The sequence below is a fragment of the Apteryx mantelli genome, chromosome 3, assembly GCF_036417845.1.
Source record: "Apteryx mantelli isolate bAptMan1 chromosome 3, bAptMan1.hap1, whole genome shotgun sequence".
Lineage (NCBI taxonomy): Eukaryota > Metazoa > Chordata > Aves > Apterygiformes > Apterygidae > Apteryx > Apteryx mantelli.
This window is the reverse complement of record NC_089980.1, coordinates 46,628,060-46,648,254: the sequence shown is the minus strand read 5'-3', so window position 1 is coordinate 46,648,254 and position 20,195 is coordinate 46,628,060. Positions and strand designations below refer to the sequence as shown.

The 20,195-nt window shown below is 39.4% G+C and overlaps 1 protein-coding gene across 1 annotated transcript in view; it reads left to right on the top strand.

Moving 5' to 3' along the window:
- The window catches only part of LOC106485469 (visual pigment-like receptor peropsin), a 34,944-nt gene extending 16,666 nt beyond the window's left edge, over positions 1–18,278 (top strand). Inside the window, 5 exon segments of the mRNA XM_013943814.1 lie at positions 8,677–8,776; positions 10,974–11,078; positions 15,598–15,824; positions 16,481–16,761; positions 16,763–18,278. Of these exon segments, the coding sequence (XP_013799268.1) occupies positions 8,677–8,776; positions 10,974–11,078; positions 15,598–15,824; positions 16,481–16,761; positions 16,763–16,928 (879 nt within the window). The 3' untranslated portion in view covers positions 16,929–18,278.
- Positions 18,279–20,195: the final 1,917 nt, after the last annotated feature.

Sequence of the window (20,195 nt, the reverse complement as noted above, 5' to 3'; positions counted from 1 at the left end):
ATATTTCTTCATGATCTGGGTGAGATGACTGAGCAGTGGTAGCTCAGCAGTCAATGTGACTGGGTGATTAAGGCAATGGCAGATGGAAAGGACCAAAATGGAAGCTCATGGGCTTCCTTTCAGCTGCTGGTATTTGGGAGATTGCTGAAGAAAACAGGTAAACAGCATCACTGCATCCCACTGTCTCTGTTGCATTGTTCATCAAACATCCTCCAGTACAACCACTCATCTACCTTACTCCATTCATCCACTCATTTTTCCCTTCACCAAATCATCCCACTTTTAATTCATTCCATATGTAAGAAGTAGCCTTTGCATGTCTCTCCCCCACCATCTCTCCCTCTCATTCTCCCCATCAGCTGTCCATATGCCTACCCTATTTACCACAGAGCTCTTGATCATAAAACCTAGACAAAGCCATGACACATTCATCTTCGTCCCTAGCAACGCCTGTCGAGGTGGGTGAGGGTTTTCTCCTTCCCTCTCTCTCTCCCAGCTGGCTACAGGGAGAGGTAGTGATGGGTCCCATTACTGTTCTTGCCAACAAGACAGCACTCGTATCACTATTCCTCCATGTTTTTCTCCCTCCCTGACTCTCTCTCTCTCTCTCTCTCTCTCTCTCTCTCCCTCTCTCTCTCTCCCTCTCTCTCTCTCCAGGGAACCATCTGCATAGACACACCTTGAGTTCACTAGCATTTGTGCACAATGGAGCAAAAACACAAGTACCTTAATCCTCAGTACTGCTTTCTGCAGCAGACTAACATTGGTGGAGGTTTCTGGTCCAAAGACTGAGCTAGCTCAACCCTGCTTGGTGTGTAAAAATCTCACAACATCACTGTATATCCCATCATCCAGGACTGTAATTCTAGGACTGAAGTTGGGACAGAGGAAAACAGACCTTTTTTCAAAATCATAATAGTACAGGAATCTGTTCTAATGTCTACTTAGCTGCAAAATGGTCAGCTATCTACCTATGAGCTGTAGAAATTGAACAAAAGAAATTAAAGAGCTAAACAGATTAAACCAAATGTAAAAAGGGACTGAGAAATAGTTATTGCATATCTCAGCACAGTATTGTGGTATAATATTCCTGGAATTTTACTTATATATAGCTTATCGTTTCTGACATTTTGGTAAGATGAAAATAACCCAAAGTCAAATCATGGAACTAGCACTAAGAGCATTAACAGATAAAACAGGTGTTAAAGGTGTTGAAGAAAAGCTGTGTAACATTAGCTACGTATTCAGCTCACTTTAACACCCTGGCGGCTGTGAAAAGGCAGATACAGAGACTGATCTATAAAGCAAAGTCAAAAAAAAGGTGCCCTTTTCTTTGCCCACTGTGCTACACAAATCTTCTTCTCTCAGATATGTTTTTCTGGATGATTTTTATATCTGAAATGCTGTGGATACCAGAATGTGTCCTCATTCTTGTTTCCTTTCACAAATGAGATTTGAATACTGAAAAGAAAAATGCAAACTGAGTCAAGAGTCTTTCCTATTTATTTAATTGTGGTCCATCTTGATGTAATTTAAAAAGTGTGCTCATCACAGTCAAAGAGGTAAAAGCAAATCATGTAGACATCTTTGAGCTAAATTTTAATGAGAAAAATACTTCATCTGCATGGAAGGGGGAAAAAGCTGTGCTTTTGCACAGACAGAATCATTAGCAACACAGAAGATCATTTTAGTGTAACTAATGTGACTGCAGGGAAGTTATGCCAGTTTTCGTTAACTATGAATTCTCTCTCTTTTTTTGTAAATGATTATTTCTGCAGCCTATTGTGACAAATTAGGGAAGTTATGTATTTGGTACTTGAAAAATTGTGAATACTCAAACTCTCTGTTTGGTTGTTTAGCAAGTTGGATGTAGCCCCTCCCATGCCACCTAAGTACTGTGTAAATGCCCTGGGAAGGGCATTTATTGTCTGGTAGTGACTGCACAGAGTTGGGAATTTCCAAAGCCTAAATTTGAATCCTTGCACTAGCTTTTCCTCTCTGAGGGCTTTGAAACATTCTTTCTTTGTTTCCACTTCCGTATGTGAAAAATGATAGTCTTCCTCATCCTTCTGATGCTGATGAGGGTTTCAAAGAGATGTCTTCTCAAAAACTGCTGCTCATCACTTATCTTCATCATTCTAGATCTTCTCACCACAGGACTGAACTGACAATCATGTCCTTCTAGTTCCTGCCTGTATGCCATGTTCTCACTCACTTTTACCAAAATTTCATATGAAACACAAAAATTATTAGGATAATGTCTATGAGTATCCTAAATATTTTTGCCTCATGTTTACTTATCTTCTATTTCATGAACATATATACTATTAAATCAGTATACTTCTAATGTGTAGGAAGTGATTCCTGCTCAGGTTCTGAGACAGACTTGGTGCTGACTGAAGCAATGATAAGATGCCCATTGCTTGCAATGGGCTTTATATGACATGGCATCCAATATTTGGCACTTAATTTCCACACAACTGTCCCTTGAGAAAGGGTGAAGTTGCACCAGGTGGCTTTTGTGATAGCTCTTTAAGGCCAAGACTAATCTTTATCTTTTGTACTTTCATTTCGGGCTTTCCCTGGGCTACTAAGACACCTTGGCAATGAGTGTGACTCTCCTGTTAGGAGTTATCAGGTTCTATCATATACAGCATGTGCTATGAAGACCCTTACAGCCCTTACCCATTTTAGGATTATAAGCATTTTCTTGGGCTCTTTCAGTTGTTTTCTTTTTCTCCAGTTATTTGAGTAAGGGATCTAGAGGAGCCAAGAGTATCAACGTATCAGGAGAGCTCCAAGTAGCAAAGGTGCTTTTCCAGACTTGCACATAGCATGGTCTAGTCTTGGCCATTGAGAGCTGAACTGGCGCCATAGCTAACCTGCCCTGCCTTTTGCCTAAGGGCTTTGTGAGCAGAAGAATAACTTCACTGGTAGGCATTCAGCCAGCAGTCAGAAATGACCTTGTATTAACCTGATGGTGTGACTATATAAGCAGATTCCCTCTTGCTGGGAAACAGCACAGACAATTGTACTTTGGAGACCTTGGAGGGTCAGTTGTAATCTCCAGGCTATTTCACAGAGCCCATGAACAGTCTGCATGACCCCTTCTTCCCTGGAGAGGTTTATAAGACTACAGAACCATTTACTGTGACATTCTGAAAAGGAAAAGCTAGTACTTTACTTTGAAAATAAAACTGGGACTTACTCTGACATTAAAGGATCCCAGTTATTGGGGTTAGATCACCATGTCCACAAAGCCGGCTTTGCTTTCCATGGAAACATAAAGATGAGCTGGGTGACTCAGGAGGCTGAATACGCCTTTTATCTATGTAGCTATTTATCTATTTATTTATTTTTAATAGTGGTGCTAACAGTAAACAAGCAGGCCTGGTCATAATATCACTGAAGTGGAGAGGAGCTAATAAAGCATTTAAGCTGAAGTTGTATCTGGATTTAGGTGGTATGAGCTACATCGTTGGTGGCTTCCTCTCCTCCCACCTCCTTCATTCTTTATGGTTTGATGGGGGAGGCAGGAAACCTGTCATGGTCACACAACATGAGTCCAGTGCTCATGAGCATGTGGAAGTATGATGCTTGCAATGGGGTTGTCACATGATGAGATTCTGAGAGGAAATTCTGGAAGAAATTTCTGTCTGTTTGTTAAAGGGCATGCATTTAGACTTGGTGTGATTGTTATGTTCTGGAACTGACTTAACTGTACTCATTTATAGGGGTATATACTACTATGAGTATAAATCATGACATGAGAGGGCTACAACTAATAGCTAAAATCCAGCCCAAATTAAATGAACTTTGAATCTCATTTGATTAAGCCAGTATACAAACCTAAGATAACTTCATGCAAGCAAGTGGCCTTATTCTGGATTCACTAACATTACTAAGGCCAAAATCTGATATACATTAGCTACTACTTATGTGAATAGCTGGCACTAACTGTACATTTGACTGTGTAGTATAACTGTATATCTGAACACCTAACTGTATAGCCTAAATATTCCATTAAATATTTTTCCTATATTTAAAATATTTTTCTATATATGCAATCAACAGAAAGGTCTAATCATTTGGTGAATGAAAAATACTGAGTGTCTGATGTTCTCACTTAATGGTTTAAACTCTCTAATCATATAGCGTATCATTTCTCATTGTTTTTTAGTAAATTAAGTGCTGTTTGTGTCAGGGACCCATAATGGATTGGATTAATACGATGACCTCTAAACGGGGCTATCCTTGAAGTCGGCTCAGACATTTTAAAAGGGCAGAATGCAACCGCTCAGCACAGCAATCTGGCATGAATGAAAGGCATTGTGGAAACTGTAGCAGATCATAATTCTATTTTACTTCCTATATTATAGTAAATTTTAAGAAACTATTTTTAGTGCTTTAGGAATACTATACATTGTGAATTTTGAGTAGTCTACCATGAAGACTGATTTTGCTCGTGTCCCTTGGCAGTTTTCCCATGTGACAGAAGAGTTTAAATATAGTAAAATTGTCTAGTTGACATTTTACTGAGGTATTGGAGAAACAGGAGAACAATGCTGTGATTAGATTTGATTCAAATATTTTCTCACTTACTTATTGCAAACTTTTAGAATTTGTTAAATTTAAAAAATGCTATTGTCTAAAGTTCCTACCTATTTTTTTTCCAAGTGGATTCTGTAAAGATTGATTAGGTGTTTTCTTGTATTTGGGGTATAATGAGGTTTATTACCATTATCTCTTTATATTATGATCATGAAAATTTTGATTTGTATTCATAAAATTATTTTGAGCAAGTTTATTGTGATAAGTTTCAATGCATGCAATAGAAAAATAATCCCTATTAAAGTTTATCTTTTTCTTTACATACTCATTATCTTATATTTAATAAAGAAGAAAGACAAAACATTGTGGTTCAGAAGGGAAGCAAATGCACTTCAGGAAATTGCAACAGATTCACCAGTGTCTGTTTTGTATTGTATTGCCAGAGGAGGGAATGATGCAGCCTTTCTGGCTGGTGAGATTAGCGTTTCAGCCTAAATTGAAATGTAATAGCTACTTTAGTAATATGCTTTTACACCATTAAACCTTGATTAATCCAAGAATAGACTGTATTTTACTCCATCTACTTTAGATGAAGACAACCCTTATGAAGTCAGAAGGGATACATGAGTATAAAAGTAATAAAACCAGGTCACATCCAAGCTCATAGCTAAAAGTTTATTGGTGCAAAGGGAATTCCTGGTTTTCAGTGTGTTTGAAGCAAACCTTAAAAAACTAATCTGCATGCAGTAGCAGCTTTACTTATTGTGGGTTGTAAATAAAATATCAAGAACATTAATGAGATTTAAAACAAGGCACAAGAAGTACAAAGAATAAACAGTCTTCAATTCGTGTCTTAGCTTCAAAGAGCAATAACGATAATGAGCAAGTTCTGTGAATATCTGTACAGCCAAGGGAGCAATATTGATATAGCACTGAGAGAAAAGCTTTTAAAACTGCTAATCTACTATCTTTCTCAATGAGTTTAAAAAAAAAAAGGCTAGTGGATCAAAATTACCATAAGATCAACTTCCTGTTTGTATCAGAATTCATTATTACCTATAAGCACTGCTGTTATTTGATCATATTCAATAATAGGAAGGACAACATTGCATTACACAAAAATGGAAGGGCATCTAACAGGGGAGTGCTGCAGTGGGAGTAAGATCCTCAAATAAGTTATGACTGTGGAAGGAAGGAGCTGGCTGGTGGTAGAATAAAAGAAAGGAAAAACAGACCTGGGGAAGAGGAAAAGCATCAGCATGAAAGGTTATCTGGTATTCTAGTATTTCCCTGGTTGACATTCCATATATTTTTAAACTTGCAGAAAAATGAGAATATCTTAATTCATTGTTACTGACATATATTAGTATCTCTGGCTACAGAAATTGGTACTATGCCAATTATGCTGTTGATAACTACTTTGAATACTAAGGAGCTGCTTTAGTTGCTAGCTATAATCAGTGTTGCCTTTCTAAGAACAAAGAATAGCAGAGGTCTTTCTTCCATACCCATTTGTATATGCTTAGAGTAGGCTAGCTACAGCTAGAGTAAGATCCTTCTTTTTCTTCTGAAGTAACACCAGTATAAAAATGTTTGAGAAACTGATTGACTTTCTCAGAAATGGCGTAGGTTTTAAGAGTTGGCTCAAGTGCTAACTCTTCACCAGTAGATTTGCAGAAATTTGGCAGGGAAAATACCTGTTTGAGGATGCTGCTCCCCGTGCAGCACTTCTCCCTGTTGGATGCCCTCTCTTGCTTTAGTGTTCCCAATGGGACGGCTTCCTGCAGGGGACTGCTTGGCAGCTTCACTCCTATATCTCCTTTTTTCATTTCATCACTGCACTTTTATCATCCTGACTGTTCTCTCCCCCTCCTTGACGTTTGACTCTGTCACCTGTTCCTCAGTCACAGTCTGTGGTTAGCACAGCTGTCACCTGGGAGACTCTTGCCACTTTAGCCACATATTAATTGTGTGGTCTTGGCCAGATCTCTGAAGGATAGTCCCCACGCAAGCAGCAGCAAAAGTATTTTGACAGGCTGAAATGCTCTGTTATGAAATATTATGAAAATTGCACAGTGCACTGTCAATGGCTCAGTCCTATGAAATATGTTGATTTAGGTAAAACTGCATTTTTTAGCAGACCACCAATCTAAAAAAACATTTTGGTTTGTTCTTTGTTGTGGTGACACAGCCTTCTTAAACGATAATGGGCAAGAGTGTATTTCGAGACCTCCTTTCCTCCCTTTGTACGTGTGCTCGAGGCCTATTTGAATTGATAATTTAAGATAATTGTCTCTCTTTGTTCTCACAGTAGGAAAGCGGGAATGGAAGAACAGTGCTCACAGCTGCAGGTGACAAAACATACATAAACATATTTCAGTAAAAAAAAAAACAAACAAGTTTCAGCATGAAGGGGCTAACTGATACACACTAAGAAGTTTGTCTTAGTACTTTAGTATCAAATCTCACAGCTCTTTAAGCTTAATTTCAGCATGTTTCTTTACATCATTGCTGAAACACTACTTCCTCTCTAACCTAGCAACTAATGCAATTGTTTAATCTTATGCTGTGTGGTTACTCAGTAGTCCTTGACCATGCTGTTTTCTGAATTTGTGAAGTACAATTAGAGCACGCAGAGAAGTGGCAGATGTTTGCATCTATAAGGTAATGAAATGCAGAGCACATTTGTGTTTCTAGGTATTTCACTAATCCCAAAAGCCAACAATTGGCCAAATTCAGCCAAGTGCAGCTTGTAGTAAGCAGTTGAGACGTCCAGGGATGAAGGTTTCTGATGAAAACGTGGTAACAGTTATACAGCAAGTATGAGCTGATTGTAAATGGAGCACAGATTTAGATTTAGACTGGATTTAGACTGTTGTAGTAGCACATCGTGCATGCTTTTAAAATGCCATGGGTCTGTAAAAGTCATCATTAAAAAGTATATAGAGGCAATGTAAGGGCACTGGTGGCAACAAAAAAACACCAGTGGAAGAAATGATAAAGTTGCCCTTTCCTAACCCTTCACCCAATTTAATTTATACAATCCACCATGGACTCAGCTTTAAGCCTGTATTAAAGCCCCAGATTCAGCTCTGGAATAAATTGAATTCCATAGGAGTTATGTCCATTCACAAAGACCGAGTTTGTTCCCTTAGAATAATGATGTGGCTTTCCTCTGATAATTTTACTACTTGAATACCAAGTTACAGTCCAGTGACACTTGTTCAATGTTCCTACCTCACTCAATGTAAAACTGGCACCTCCAAGTGATCCTCAGCTCTTGCTGGTTTGGCATATGATTCCAAGCTTTCAAAAATAAGACTGCCTTCAAAGCGTTGCCTGGATCATTTCCCAGCCCTATAGTGTTCCCTAGCAGATGGCTAAGTCCATCTTCACTACATTCAGCAGCAAATTCATTCCTATACCCAGAAATGAAGCTAGCAGAATTGTAACTGCTCTGTGCATAGACTGCTGAGATGCTGACGTCAAAAGGAGTCTACACAGCCATAAGGCTCTGCCTGTATGAGTCAGAGATGAGAATGAGGGCTTAACAAACAGCATGCAATCAACAACACCAACATCCTTTCAGAGTCAATCTTTTTGGCTGGTTTAGCTTTGGATGGTTTAATTTAATTGTGGGGCTTTTTTGTTTCCCACCCCCCCCCCCCACTCAGCCAAGCCCATTACCTCCTACATTCTTCCTACTTTGGCTTAAAAATTTATGGGTTCAGTTTGCATATCTGCTCTGCCTAAAATGGCTGGCTGCATCCAGTCCCTTTTTGCCTATTCAAGGTTTTACTTGTTTTCATTTCATCCTTTTTCTCCTTCACTTGGCAAATCGTTTTTGGAAAGCATATACTTGAGGGTATGTTTGCTTATTTTATGTACATGACAGAGCACTTCTCTAATTTTTGAACATTTTCTTGCTCAGTGATCCTATAGAAGATAACTTCTTCTGATATTTTATATTTCCCTGCTAGTTTGGTTTCTGGAACAATTTTCAAGAGCATTAATATGAAAATGACAGGGGCAAACCCTGTAGGTCTTTTCACCTTTGGTACCCTGCAGTAAGAGAACCTCCTGCACTACTACTTTTTTTTTTTTTTTTTTTTTTTTTTTTTTTAGGTTGATGGATTCCTGACACTTCTCTTTGGCCTGGCTAGCATTAATACCCTTACAGTAATCAGTGTGACTTGCTACATAAAAGGCTGCCATCCTGAGAGAGGTAAGGAATAAAGGCAGGTCTAATTCTGCCTTCACTTACTGTGGTGTAAATCTGTACTCCATTCAGTCAGTGGATTTATTGAATATAAATTAGATGCATTGGAAACCATAATGTAACCCATTCATGTCTGTTAGAAACATGTTTGAATAGACCTCTTGAGAGTTAACCCAAGTAAGAGCCAAACTGATAACAGTACACTTTGGTCACCCTGGGTAAAATTCACCCTAGTGCCAGAGATATCACAGGTCCTAACTAACTGGTCCTCTGTATTACTCAAAATACAACTTAAACAACTCTTAAGTGATACACACATCTTCAGTGGGACCGCTTTGTAAAGCAACAAGTCTAATCTATGAAATAATGTTGAGAGAGTTTCCAGTCATTGATGATAACCCTGGTTTGGAAGGCTGCCCTCCACGCAGACATTTTCATTCTCAGTGCTGTTTTGGTGAGGTTTGCTCAGAGCAGGCCTTGTGGACTTTAGACAGCACTGGGAGCATTCAGCCTCCAGATCTGTCCCCCAAGCTTTGCAGCATGGTGCAGTCTGACATCCCAGCAAGCCTCTCCAGTCTCCCCTCTGCAGACAGGTTCATGGAGAGGGAGGTGAGAATTACCCCCACAGCTTCCAGAACCGAACACAGCCTTGTTCTGTGTGCTCAGATGGCCCCTGTGTCCTGCCTGCCTCCCAGGTCTGTGGGACGTTCTCATCACAGCCTTTCCTTCACATGTCTTCCTTCTCTAATGTCCTGTTGATCTGCAACCTGAATATCTTGGACAGTCACTGTTCCTTACTATCTCCAGTGCTAAAAACCTTTTACTAAATGTTCTCTTTCTGTTTTTTTGAATTTTGGTTTTTTGTTTTTTTACTTTTCCTATAAATGCCTCTCTAAAGGCATATCAGTGTTTCACTGTTCAAATCTAATCTGAAAACCTTTACATGTTTCCTGTTCCTTACTCTGCTAACTGTGTAGCCTTCATAAGCAAGCCAATATAAACATGCCTCCAACTACCTTTTTTCCCTCTGTGCACCTTTACATCACACACTCATCCCAGACACTCCCTTTCATAAGATCAGTAGTAACCTTTCCTTACCATTTATCTTGGACCTCATGTTTTGCTGAAAACTTATATCTCCATTAGGAGCCTTACTTTATCTCTCTCCTTTCTACTTACATCTTCCATGAATTCTCCCTAGTCTTCCAGGCAGCAGTAATTCCTACACCCATCCATAGATCATGTATTATCAATTTTCTTGTCTTTGTTATGATTGGCTTGCACCATCTTTCAAGCAGGAAACTATCAACATCTGAATATAAAGCATGCATAAATACATTGGATGCATCATATGCATTTTTCTTTCTAATTAGCCGTGAAAAGAACTTCTGCAGGAATGTCTTTTTCCACAGGAAGTTCTTCTGCAGTTTGTTGCAATGATATATTTGTTGAAGTTCATTTTCAAGACAACCTGCTGTTGGAGCTGTTAGAATTTGGCTATAATGTTTTCTGTAACTCATATTCATTGCATCTTATGAAGCCATATGTAAAACATGGGCTTCTCTTTTGCAAGCTGTACCGCATGTTCACTGAGGCTGTGCATAATTTACATCTACCTCTTAAGCAAATCTAAGCAAGTGCTCAGGATAACTTTACAGAAGTGTTGAGAAACAGAGTTTGGTGGCTGTATGAAGATTTCCAGTTTAGATGAAAAATAATCCCAATATATGGCAACGGGAAGACAAATTAAATCAATTGTACTGAAGAAATAATGCAGTTTGAACATCTTTTTTTTTCCCCTCCTTTTTAACAGTGAAAACTTTGGAGTCAATAAGAAAATCCTGTGAATTTAGACTTATCTTGTTTATTTTAGTGTAAAACTTAACTTATAATTGTCTCCTACTTTTTTACAAAATTACAAAACATGAAACCAACATAGGATTTGATAATTCTGCAGTGCTCAACAAACATATTTTGTCTTCTTCTAACTAGCCATTCAATTCCACTGTTCAGTAATGGTCTTGAACACTTATAAGCCTTACAGATACTTTCAAATTTAAGCTTTACGTATTTTTCACCTTAGCATTTTTTCAAATAACTGTATTTTCCTTATTAGCAGTTGGTATAAGAATGAGTTTAGATTTCATCTGCAGAGATATGGCTGACTTAAGTATTCTTTTCTCAATAAACCATACCATTCCAGGTCATTGTATCAGCAACAGCAGTATGACAGTGGCTCTGATTCTCATTTGGATAGCAGCTTTCTTCTGGTCAGTAGCTCCATTACTTGGCTGGGGCAGTTATACAGGTAACAGATATTTTTCAGTTGTATTTATTTGGCAATTCTCTACTTAACTGAACAAAGATATTTACCTTTCTTTCTTGCTGAAAGCCAGACTGATTATCAGTGGAACTGAGAAAATCATTCATCGTGCATGACTTATGTCCAGAGCGTTGTCTGCTTTATCATCAACTATAAGGATACTTTTTGAAGCAGAGACTTGGACCAAAAGTGTATTACCTATAAATAAAAGGGGCCAGAAATATTTGGCATGGTTAAGCAGTGAGGTAAAGGAACTATCAAAAGACATCCTTCAAAAACTGTCAAAATTAGGAAGCGAGAAAAGAACACAAGTTCCGGCAAGTTAAGCATAAAACTATAATAAGACATGCCAAAAAAGATTTTGTGGAAAAGTTTGTTGAAAGTATGAACACTAACATAGCAGCAGAAGAAAAAGATGCCAGAAAGTCTGTCAGTACAAGAAATGATTAGGGTGTAAAATAAGGCCATAGCAAAAAAAAGTAGGGGAAAAAAAGGGAAAAAAGGTAGATTGTGAACACTGAGGTAATTCAATAGCTAAGGGAGATTCCCACACTAGAAAATTTCTTCTTAAGGTTGGAGAAATTGTTTAAAATTAAGTTTGTAGAACAGATCAATAAAGCAAACATTAACAAATCTCTAGGAACAAATGGTAATTGTACAGGAGTTCTAATAACTGAAATCATCCAACTGAAATTATTCAACAGTTATCTGCCTATATCCTATAGGCATCAATTACTTGACCTGTGATGTTCAACGTATTCATGAAATATCAGATGAGAGGTGATGGGCAAAAATGAAGTGACAGACTTACTAAGGATACAGGATTATTTTGGACAAATTTTCATTTCGTAGTAAGAGTAGAGACAGACTGCAAGGACCTGCAGAAGGATTGCAGAAAGCTGAGCTGCTGGGCAACAGCAAGTCAGACAGAATTCAGAGCTGAGACATGCAAAGTAATACAGGAAAAAACAACCTTTCCTTTGGTGCATCTAAAATAGCTATTAACAGTTAGAAAAGAGAATGTGGAGCCATGTCAGCCTGCATGTACTGGTAAATGTCATGTATCAGGCTATGAAAACATAAGCATGTTGCTCAGAGTGGGACAAATAGGCAGAGAAAATACAAAGTACTCTCAGAAAACGAATAGAAATCATAAAGCCTAGATTTCCAGGTTGTGTGAGATTGAAAAGAGGCTGCAAAACAGCAGGAAAAAAAGGGTTCTACCCATGAGAGCGTATTATGGGGAAAAAGGATGGGGAGAAGGGGGCTAATAATCAGCAAAATCCAAGATCTAGGGTTACGGTTAGTAAAAGGGAAACCCTAGAGCTGCAGCTGGCATGGGGCTGACAGGGCTGCAAAGCAATCATGTGGGCTGCAAAAAGATGTCTCTAAGGAGAGCTTGTTCATGAAGACCAAGACTGGGGGTCTGGGGGGTAAGGCTCAGCAGAGGCCTGGGGTTAGAGTTAGGAAAAGAAGTTAGCTCAGAGCTGAAAATGGCATGGGGCTGAAAATGGTATGCAAATAACAGTGTCTGCATCATCAATATTTCTCCCTGGAGAGCATGTTCATGGAAACTATGGGTGGGGATGTGGAAGCTGAGGCTCAGCAAAGGCCAAGACCCAGCCCTGGGTTAGGAAAAAGCCCAGAGGTGCAGCTGACGTGGGGCAGAAAAGGGTCTGCAATATAACAGTGAGGACTGTGAATAGTTTTCTATCCTGAGAGCTTGTTCATCGGTCCATGGTTGGGGGTCTGGGATCCAAGGCCGAGCAGAGACCAAAACCTAGTGTTAGGATTAGGGTTAGGAGAAGGACACAGCCCAGAGCTTCAGCTGGCATGGGGTTGAAAAGGAACTACAAAACAACAGTGAGAACGTCAAAAAAGATTTCTCCCCAGAGAGTTTGTTCCTGGAGACCATGGCAGGGGGCCTGGGGGCTAAGGCTCAGCTGAGTCTGAAGCCTACGGTTAGGAGAAGGAGAATGCCTAGAGCTGCAGCTGGTGTGGGGCTGAAATAGGGCTGCAAAACAACAAGTGCCGCAAAAATATTTTTCTACAAAGAGCTTGTTCATGGGGGGCCATTGTTGGGGGCTAAGGCTCAGTGGAGGATGGGACTTAGAGAAGGAGAAAGCCTGTAACTCCAGCTTTCATGGTGATGAAAAGGGTCTATGCCATGACAGTGGATATTAGGAAAGATTTCTCCCTGGAGAGCTTGTTCATGGGGCCATTGCTAGGCTTTTAGGATATTTTGGCAGTCAAAGTATACATCATTTAAATAAGTGTCTTTGAGAAGTCATGAAACCTAACAAGGTCTGTTAGATACAGCAATGTAAATATATCCTCTGACTTATTAAATACATAAGCTGTACCCTTGAAAGGTGCATGTGAGAAAAGCATCCATTTGTATAATTGTTCTCTCTTATACCTTTCCCAAACCAATCCATTACCAGGATATTAGGCTCAATGGATCTTTAGTTTTAGCCAGGATGACTGTTCTAACTTTGTTGGTTTTTTTGTCCTCTACATATGTCATTAAACTTACAGGGTTTGGGCTTCTCATTCTCAATGTATCTTCTGGCAATCTGTGTTTTCATAGTACATGAATCCTCATTACCCCTTCATTTCTAGAAAGATTTCTGACATCCACTATTGGCCCTAAGCACAGTCCCAGAGCCAGGGATGTTTCAGGCACCTCTACGCTATCAGGGCATCCAAGTGGCCCACGAATCTGCTTGTACGTTGGGTTCAGCACCCTGACAGTGGTCCTCAAGACCGCTTCTGTGAGCACTTTCCCTTACCGAGAATTGCAGCCCTTTCCATTCCCAGGCTGATTCCAGATGCATTTCTTGATACCAAAGAGGGCAACCATGGCTGGGAGCCCAGCAATGCCAAGTCCTGCAGCAGTCAGCGGAGTGGGACACATTCCACCAGACCACAGTAACTTATGTCTTGCTGCATGTGAAGTGTCAGTTCTGCACTGTAGCTGCGGCGGTCCCTAGGAGCCCATTCAGTTTTGTAAATGCCATTTGTCAGTGTCCCTGGGAAAGGTGGGGGAACGTATTTCAGAATTCTGGTTCACCAAATTTGCGGAATTTTCTTTTCTTGTTGCATGGAAGCTGATTTCTTTTTTCAGTCAAAAGTTCTCACAAACCAGAAATCTGGTTTTAAGTCAGATATTATGATTACCTTTTGGGTAATACTTTGGGATCTATGGATGAAAAAGGCAGCAAAGGAGGCAAAAATCTATTTCTATTACTCAACACACCTAGACAGAAGCACCTAAAGCTTTTGGTATTAAAACTACTGAGCTCTTTTTGATTAGACCCATAAAAGAGATTTTCGTCTTTTGCCCCTTTAATTCATTCCATCTAAACCTCAGATTACCTGTAGGGAATTAGGGGATTTTTTTTTTTTTTCCAGAATTATCACTGGATGTCAGGGAGAGCTCTGCCATTAAATCACACAGGCTTCACCTGTTCTGTATTTCCAGGACCTGTTAATACTTGATTAGGTAATTTTGGTTCATGCTTCACGTGTTTATAATGCAGTTTGCTGCCACCGCTGATCAGAAAAAACAGCCTGTTCCACTTAAAACAACAATTTAAAATCTATAGAAAATTCATAAAGTTATCTAACTCAAGATTTTGATATCAGGACACATTAGCAAGCGCATCAAACCATCTAAAGAGGTCAAATGTTATTCATAAAAGTATTTAAGTAGAGACTGCACCTTACTCTCACTGTTTTTCCCTTAGGTGCCTGATCAGCTAGGGTCCTTTTGTAAATCTCATTAGTTGCAGATCTTGCAATCCACCCAACTCTTTTTTTTTTTTTTTTTTTTTTTTTTTTTTTTTAAAGAGCTTGCAGCTCCTTTGTAATTGTAGAATTGCACACTTTCTATTTAAGAGAATGCCTCATATCTAAGTATTTATGTTTCATCTTCCCATAATCTTTATTGTTAACTGAATCAACTTACTTTCATGTCCCTTTTACTACAGTAAAATTTTCATTGCCTTTTGGCTTCTATTTTAAAAGAAACCTTAATATTTTTATTTCCTACTTTGCAACATAAGTAGAGACTTTTTACATTCTTTGGCATATTGCCTCTTTATGATTGCTTTTTACAGTGCTCATCTTAGGAAGTTACTATGTGGAAGATGACATCAAATAAGAGAAGATAATGCTCAAGAATATCAAACCTACCAAATGAATACTCATTTTTATAATAAAGTATCACAATTTCCTGTTCTAAAACAACAGTTTGTTCATTAGCAATTTGCACTAGAAATCTAAACTGAACAGAATGATAATCTTCATTAATGCTTGTTGTTGTCTAGGTGTCTTGAAAATTTCTTTACGTAGAATATTATGTCACAGCTCAAAATCAGCAAGATCACTCTATTCTTTACTTTCTAAAAGAAGAAAACCACACTATTTAAACTGATAAAATGAACACACAAAAGCAGACAAATGGTCTAAAAATGCTAACCAAATTACTTTTGATTTCCAGATCGCATGTACGGAACATGTGAGATAGACTGGGAAAAAGCCAACTTCTCTGCAATCTACAAATCCTACATTGTCTCCATTTTTATCTGCTGCTTTTTCCTACCTGTAATTGTCATGGTTTTCTCATATGTGTCAATTATCAGTACTGTCAAATTAAGCCATGTGCTAACAGGCCCAGGTTCCTATCCAACGGATAGAGAGAGGAGAATGGAGCGAGATGTCACAAGGGTAAGTTTGGGTTTCACATTGGTGGATTTTGTCTTAAAATTAGTCTCAACTAGAATGGAAGACAACAAAACAAATCAGTCATGTTTCATATCTCTACAATCTACAGTGACAAAGTTTGATCTCAGAATAACACGAAGATTTTTTAACACCCACCCCCCCCACCCCGTAGGCTAATATTTGGTGCTACATCACAAGTGAAAAATAAGCTAAATATTACTGGAGTGTACTGTACAGCACAAAAAGAAAATCTTGGTTTGGCATATTCTTTTTTCTTTCAGAAGCTATATTACTTCTGAGCATACATACAAGTTACAGTGGAGCTTTCAATTACTTACCATTGGCTTAAGTCTGCCCTAAACCTTCCGAATTCACAAAAACATACAAAGGATTGTAGTGATTTTCCATTAGTTAAGGCACTGCTTAAGCATAACACCGTGCTAACCTAAGATATATAGCTTCTTGGTCTTCCTGGCTTGATCCAAGCAATCCTTTGCCTGTCTATAACTCTCCTGTGAGTCATTGCTTCAGGACAACCTGAATGCTTCCCTTCCAGCCAATTGTTCAAGCTACTGTTCACTGTATATCACTTCTCTGGTGAAGTCTTCTCTGTAAGGCTTCCAGAAGAGACTTAAAGCTATTTTTCTTCTGTCTTTTAGGTTTCTATTGTCATTTGCATAGCCTTCATTATTGCATGGTCACCGTATGCTGTCACCTCTATATGGTCTGCCTGTGGTGACTCTGTGCCCAATCTTACCAGCATCCTTGCCAGCTTATTTGCTAAATCTGCCAGCTTCTACAATCCCATTATCTACTTTGGAATGAGCTCCAAATTTCAGAGGGACATTTTCATCTTGTTCCATTGTGCCAAAGAGGTCAAGGACCCTGCAAAGTTCAAACATTTCAAAAACCTTAAGCAAAAACAAGAGCCTTCTCAGAAAGAAGTATGCAGAAGAAAGGCATCCTGCATCAAGCCCTGATTCTGGTGTTGGAAGTCCAACCAACACCCCACCTCCAGCAAGCAGGGAAGTGTATTTTGATGTCCTTGATACACCATCTAATAACCCTGATATTGAATGTGATAGACTAAGTTCTGTGGCCACTTAACACATGCACCACTCTGTGTTCAGAAAGACCCTTCAGATCACTGCTGAGCGATTTCCTCATCTCCAGTCCACCAGTTTCTTGCTGTAGCACTGATGACTACGCAGCTCAAGCAAATCAGATGATAAAGCGATACTTTCCTTCAATGTAGGGTACAAAATGCTATGAAGCACATTACAACGGCATGCAGCACACCCAGTGCCAGAAACATTTTATTTTCACATGCAAGACTATAGGAAGAAAATAAAAACTTATTTGTGAAGAAAAGACATTAGCTAGCAAAAATACCTAATACCTTCCTATCCAAATTTTATTAATTAGGAAGTTACATTTCAAAACATATTTCTAAATCTTGAACCGTCCCTGCTATAGACCATCTTTTTAGCTCCACAGTGCTGCACTGCCCCTGGCCATAGGAGATATGCCCTGCTGAGCTTGCTGTGGAGCTGCTGCACCGTTGGTCGCTAGATGGTAGGCAAAGCCATGTGTTCCCTGCAGGGCACCGAAGTCTGCCTGCCGTGGTGCTCCCAGTCTCTGCATGCGTGCACATCTGTGTCTGATTGTGCCTGACCGTGTGTGTTGCTGTGCCTGACACTGTGTGTGTCTATGCAAGTACTAGGAGTTGTAGAACGGTAACTTCACACTTTTCTTTGTTGGTTTGTGGAATTATTCCCTCTTCCCTGATCTCTCTAGTGAGCAGGGCCCAGCTGTAACATTCAGATTCAGGAAGATGGCTTTAATTTCACTCATCTGTCTCCAAATTGATTGTTTTCTGACTTTTAAAGTGGAATAAGAGATATTGTACAGGCAATGAAACAGGTAACAACACTGAGTTTGCAAGAATAAAGTGTGGCATCAGAGCTATTTACAAAATATAATCCAAGATATTACTGCTTCTTCTAAAAGACATTTTTGTACCTGCCTATGGGTAAAAAGCTGACTTTCTGATAAATGCAAGTAAGTAGCAGTTAAGAACAGTGATTTAAAAACTAAGCTGTAGGGTTCATATCAGTAGCAAGACTATCAGGTGTTACTAGCAATACCCCACTGTTCCATCAGGTTTGTTTTACACAATGAAAGTATGGAGGTATAAGTTTGTAATTCCCCATCTTACTAGTTACTTCAGAGACTTCTGTAAAAATGTCTCTGTATTATCCCTGGAAATGTTGTGGGTTCAATTAATGCCATTTGTGTGTTAAACAAGGGGGAGAAAAAAAGAACATTTGTTGCAAACCTCATTGTTATTTGTGACTGGAATTTCTCACCGTCCAGGTGTACCAAAATGTAGTTGTTTTGCAAAAACATGTTTTAAAATGTGTTTCTTGAGAAAGTTACACAAAGAGCCCACCTTGATTTCCTCCATCACTATATTTGTGTTGAGAAATTCAACTGTGTTTTGAATTTAAAAACAAGTAAACAAACATTATAAGGAATAGTGGAGAACTGTGTTTTCTTTCATGACCAGAGATCTGAACTACAAGTGTATTCATTTTTGTGGAAAATTTTGAGATATGGGTGCCTTCCTCCCTCCCCCATTTCATTACCATAAATAATTAAAAGCAAATAAGTAAACTGTTTGCTTCCAGATAAAACTGTAGGCCATAACTGCAGAAACAGATGAAACCATTTAGGGCAAAATCCTGTCATGGTTGGATGAAGCCAGGCTTGGATAGCCAAGGCTAGAGCACAGTTGTGAAAGCGTCTGTGTCTAGCACAGAATCTACCCTGGCAATGCAGTGTGTGCTGAGCCGTCTCACTGCTGAGCATACTCAGTTTTTCCTCCAAAGAGGAGCATCACACATCCTCATCAGATAAATTTTTGTAGGCGTATGCAGTCACAGATGTGCTGGATGCCTGTTATTAGAGCCTCTGTGGCCATTGATAACAGGCTGTTATCTAACCTGTATTTCCTCTAATTTATGGATTACAAGGGATAGTTCTTGTCCCATTGCATTGTAGTAATACTATTGATCTGCAGGATTCAGCCTTTGACATACAGACAACCTAAAATGTCCGTGGGGCAGAGTGAACGATGCTCCCCCAGCAGGCAAACCAAAATCTCAGCGAGATCGTATGACTGCACACGTACAAACAGTGAATTTAGATGAAGGGGGGTGGGAAGTGGAAGGAGTAGTTAAAAGGAACCAGAATAGGAGAGAACAGAGGAAAAACATAAGAGAGGAAGAACCAGATAAGCAAGGGAGTGAGGGAACAGCAGCCAAAAAGTGCTTACCTGCTGAAAGAGAACAAGAAACAGTCAATACACAAAAAGCCTTGACTAGACCACAACAGACCTCCCTCCTACAAGGCCTGAGGCTACAGTCCTTTGTGGGTGTACAGTAGTACCATAAGACTGCATAACAGTAGAGCAGAATATCTGGTTTTGCAGGTTACACAGCAGAAAAAAGGATGGATGCCTTTGCAAGCACCAACCTGTGATCCAGGTTCAGTAACAGCAAGAGCATGAAGTTACTCAGGTAAAAAGCTTTCAGCCCTAAAGCAACACATGTTCTCCAGCTGCATGCAAGACACCAGCAAGTGACTTAAGGTGGAAAAATGGCCAGAATCGAATACCACCTAAGTGCAGATAAGGGAATGTGCATCAGGATTTAAAGTGTGAAATTCAATTCAAAACAATTTGAAAAACACTTTGTCTGTATCCTGCTTGCCTGTTCTGTTTTTCCTCCAGTGTTTGTAATTCAATACTTGCCTAGAAGAGACAGCCTGGCTCCTGTTTCTGGCTCCACAGGAAGCTTATCTTTCTGCCAAATCTGGGCCACTGTTCAGAGAGGAATGAAAAGCTCAGGAGCTTGAAAGAGTCGGTGAGGGAAGATACAATCTAGATGTGCTGAAGGGGAACGAGGGAGTCATACGTTCAGTTCCTAATTTTTTTTTGTGCTTTTTACTTACCAATACTTCAGTGCAAATGGCAAAAACAGTCCTAAAGACAGATTCCTACCCCCCTCCCCAATCTTGGTGCTCCCTTAAACCTTGGATTTTCTTTTACGGTGGATCAGTTTTAACAGGAGAGACATTAAAAGGCTGCCGTCCTGGTTGATATGCTGGTGACCAAGATGCTCTCCTGAGAAGTTACAGCTGTGAACTTTTTCAGCCTAAGGTGATCTTAGAGTACAGGTCTCCCACTCCTGGCTGAAGCAAAGGACTATCTGTCCCTGACTCTGTCTGTTTAGAAATACTACATTTGTATCTAGCGATTCTAATGCAAAAAGCAGATAGCATGTCAAAGGCAGGGACCAGATCACCCATCTC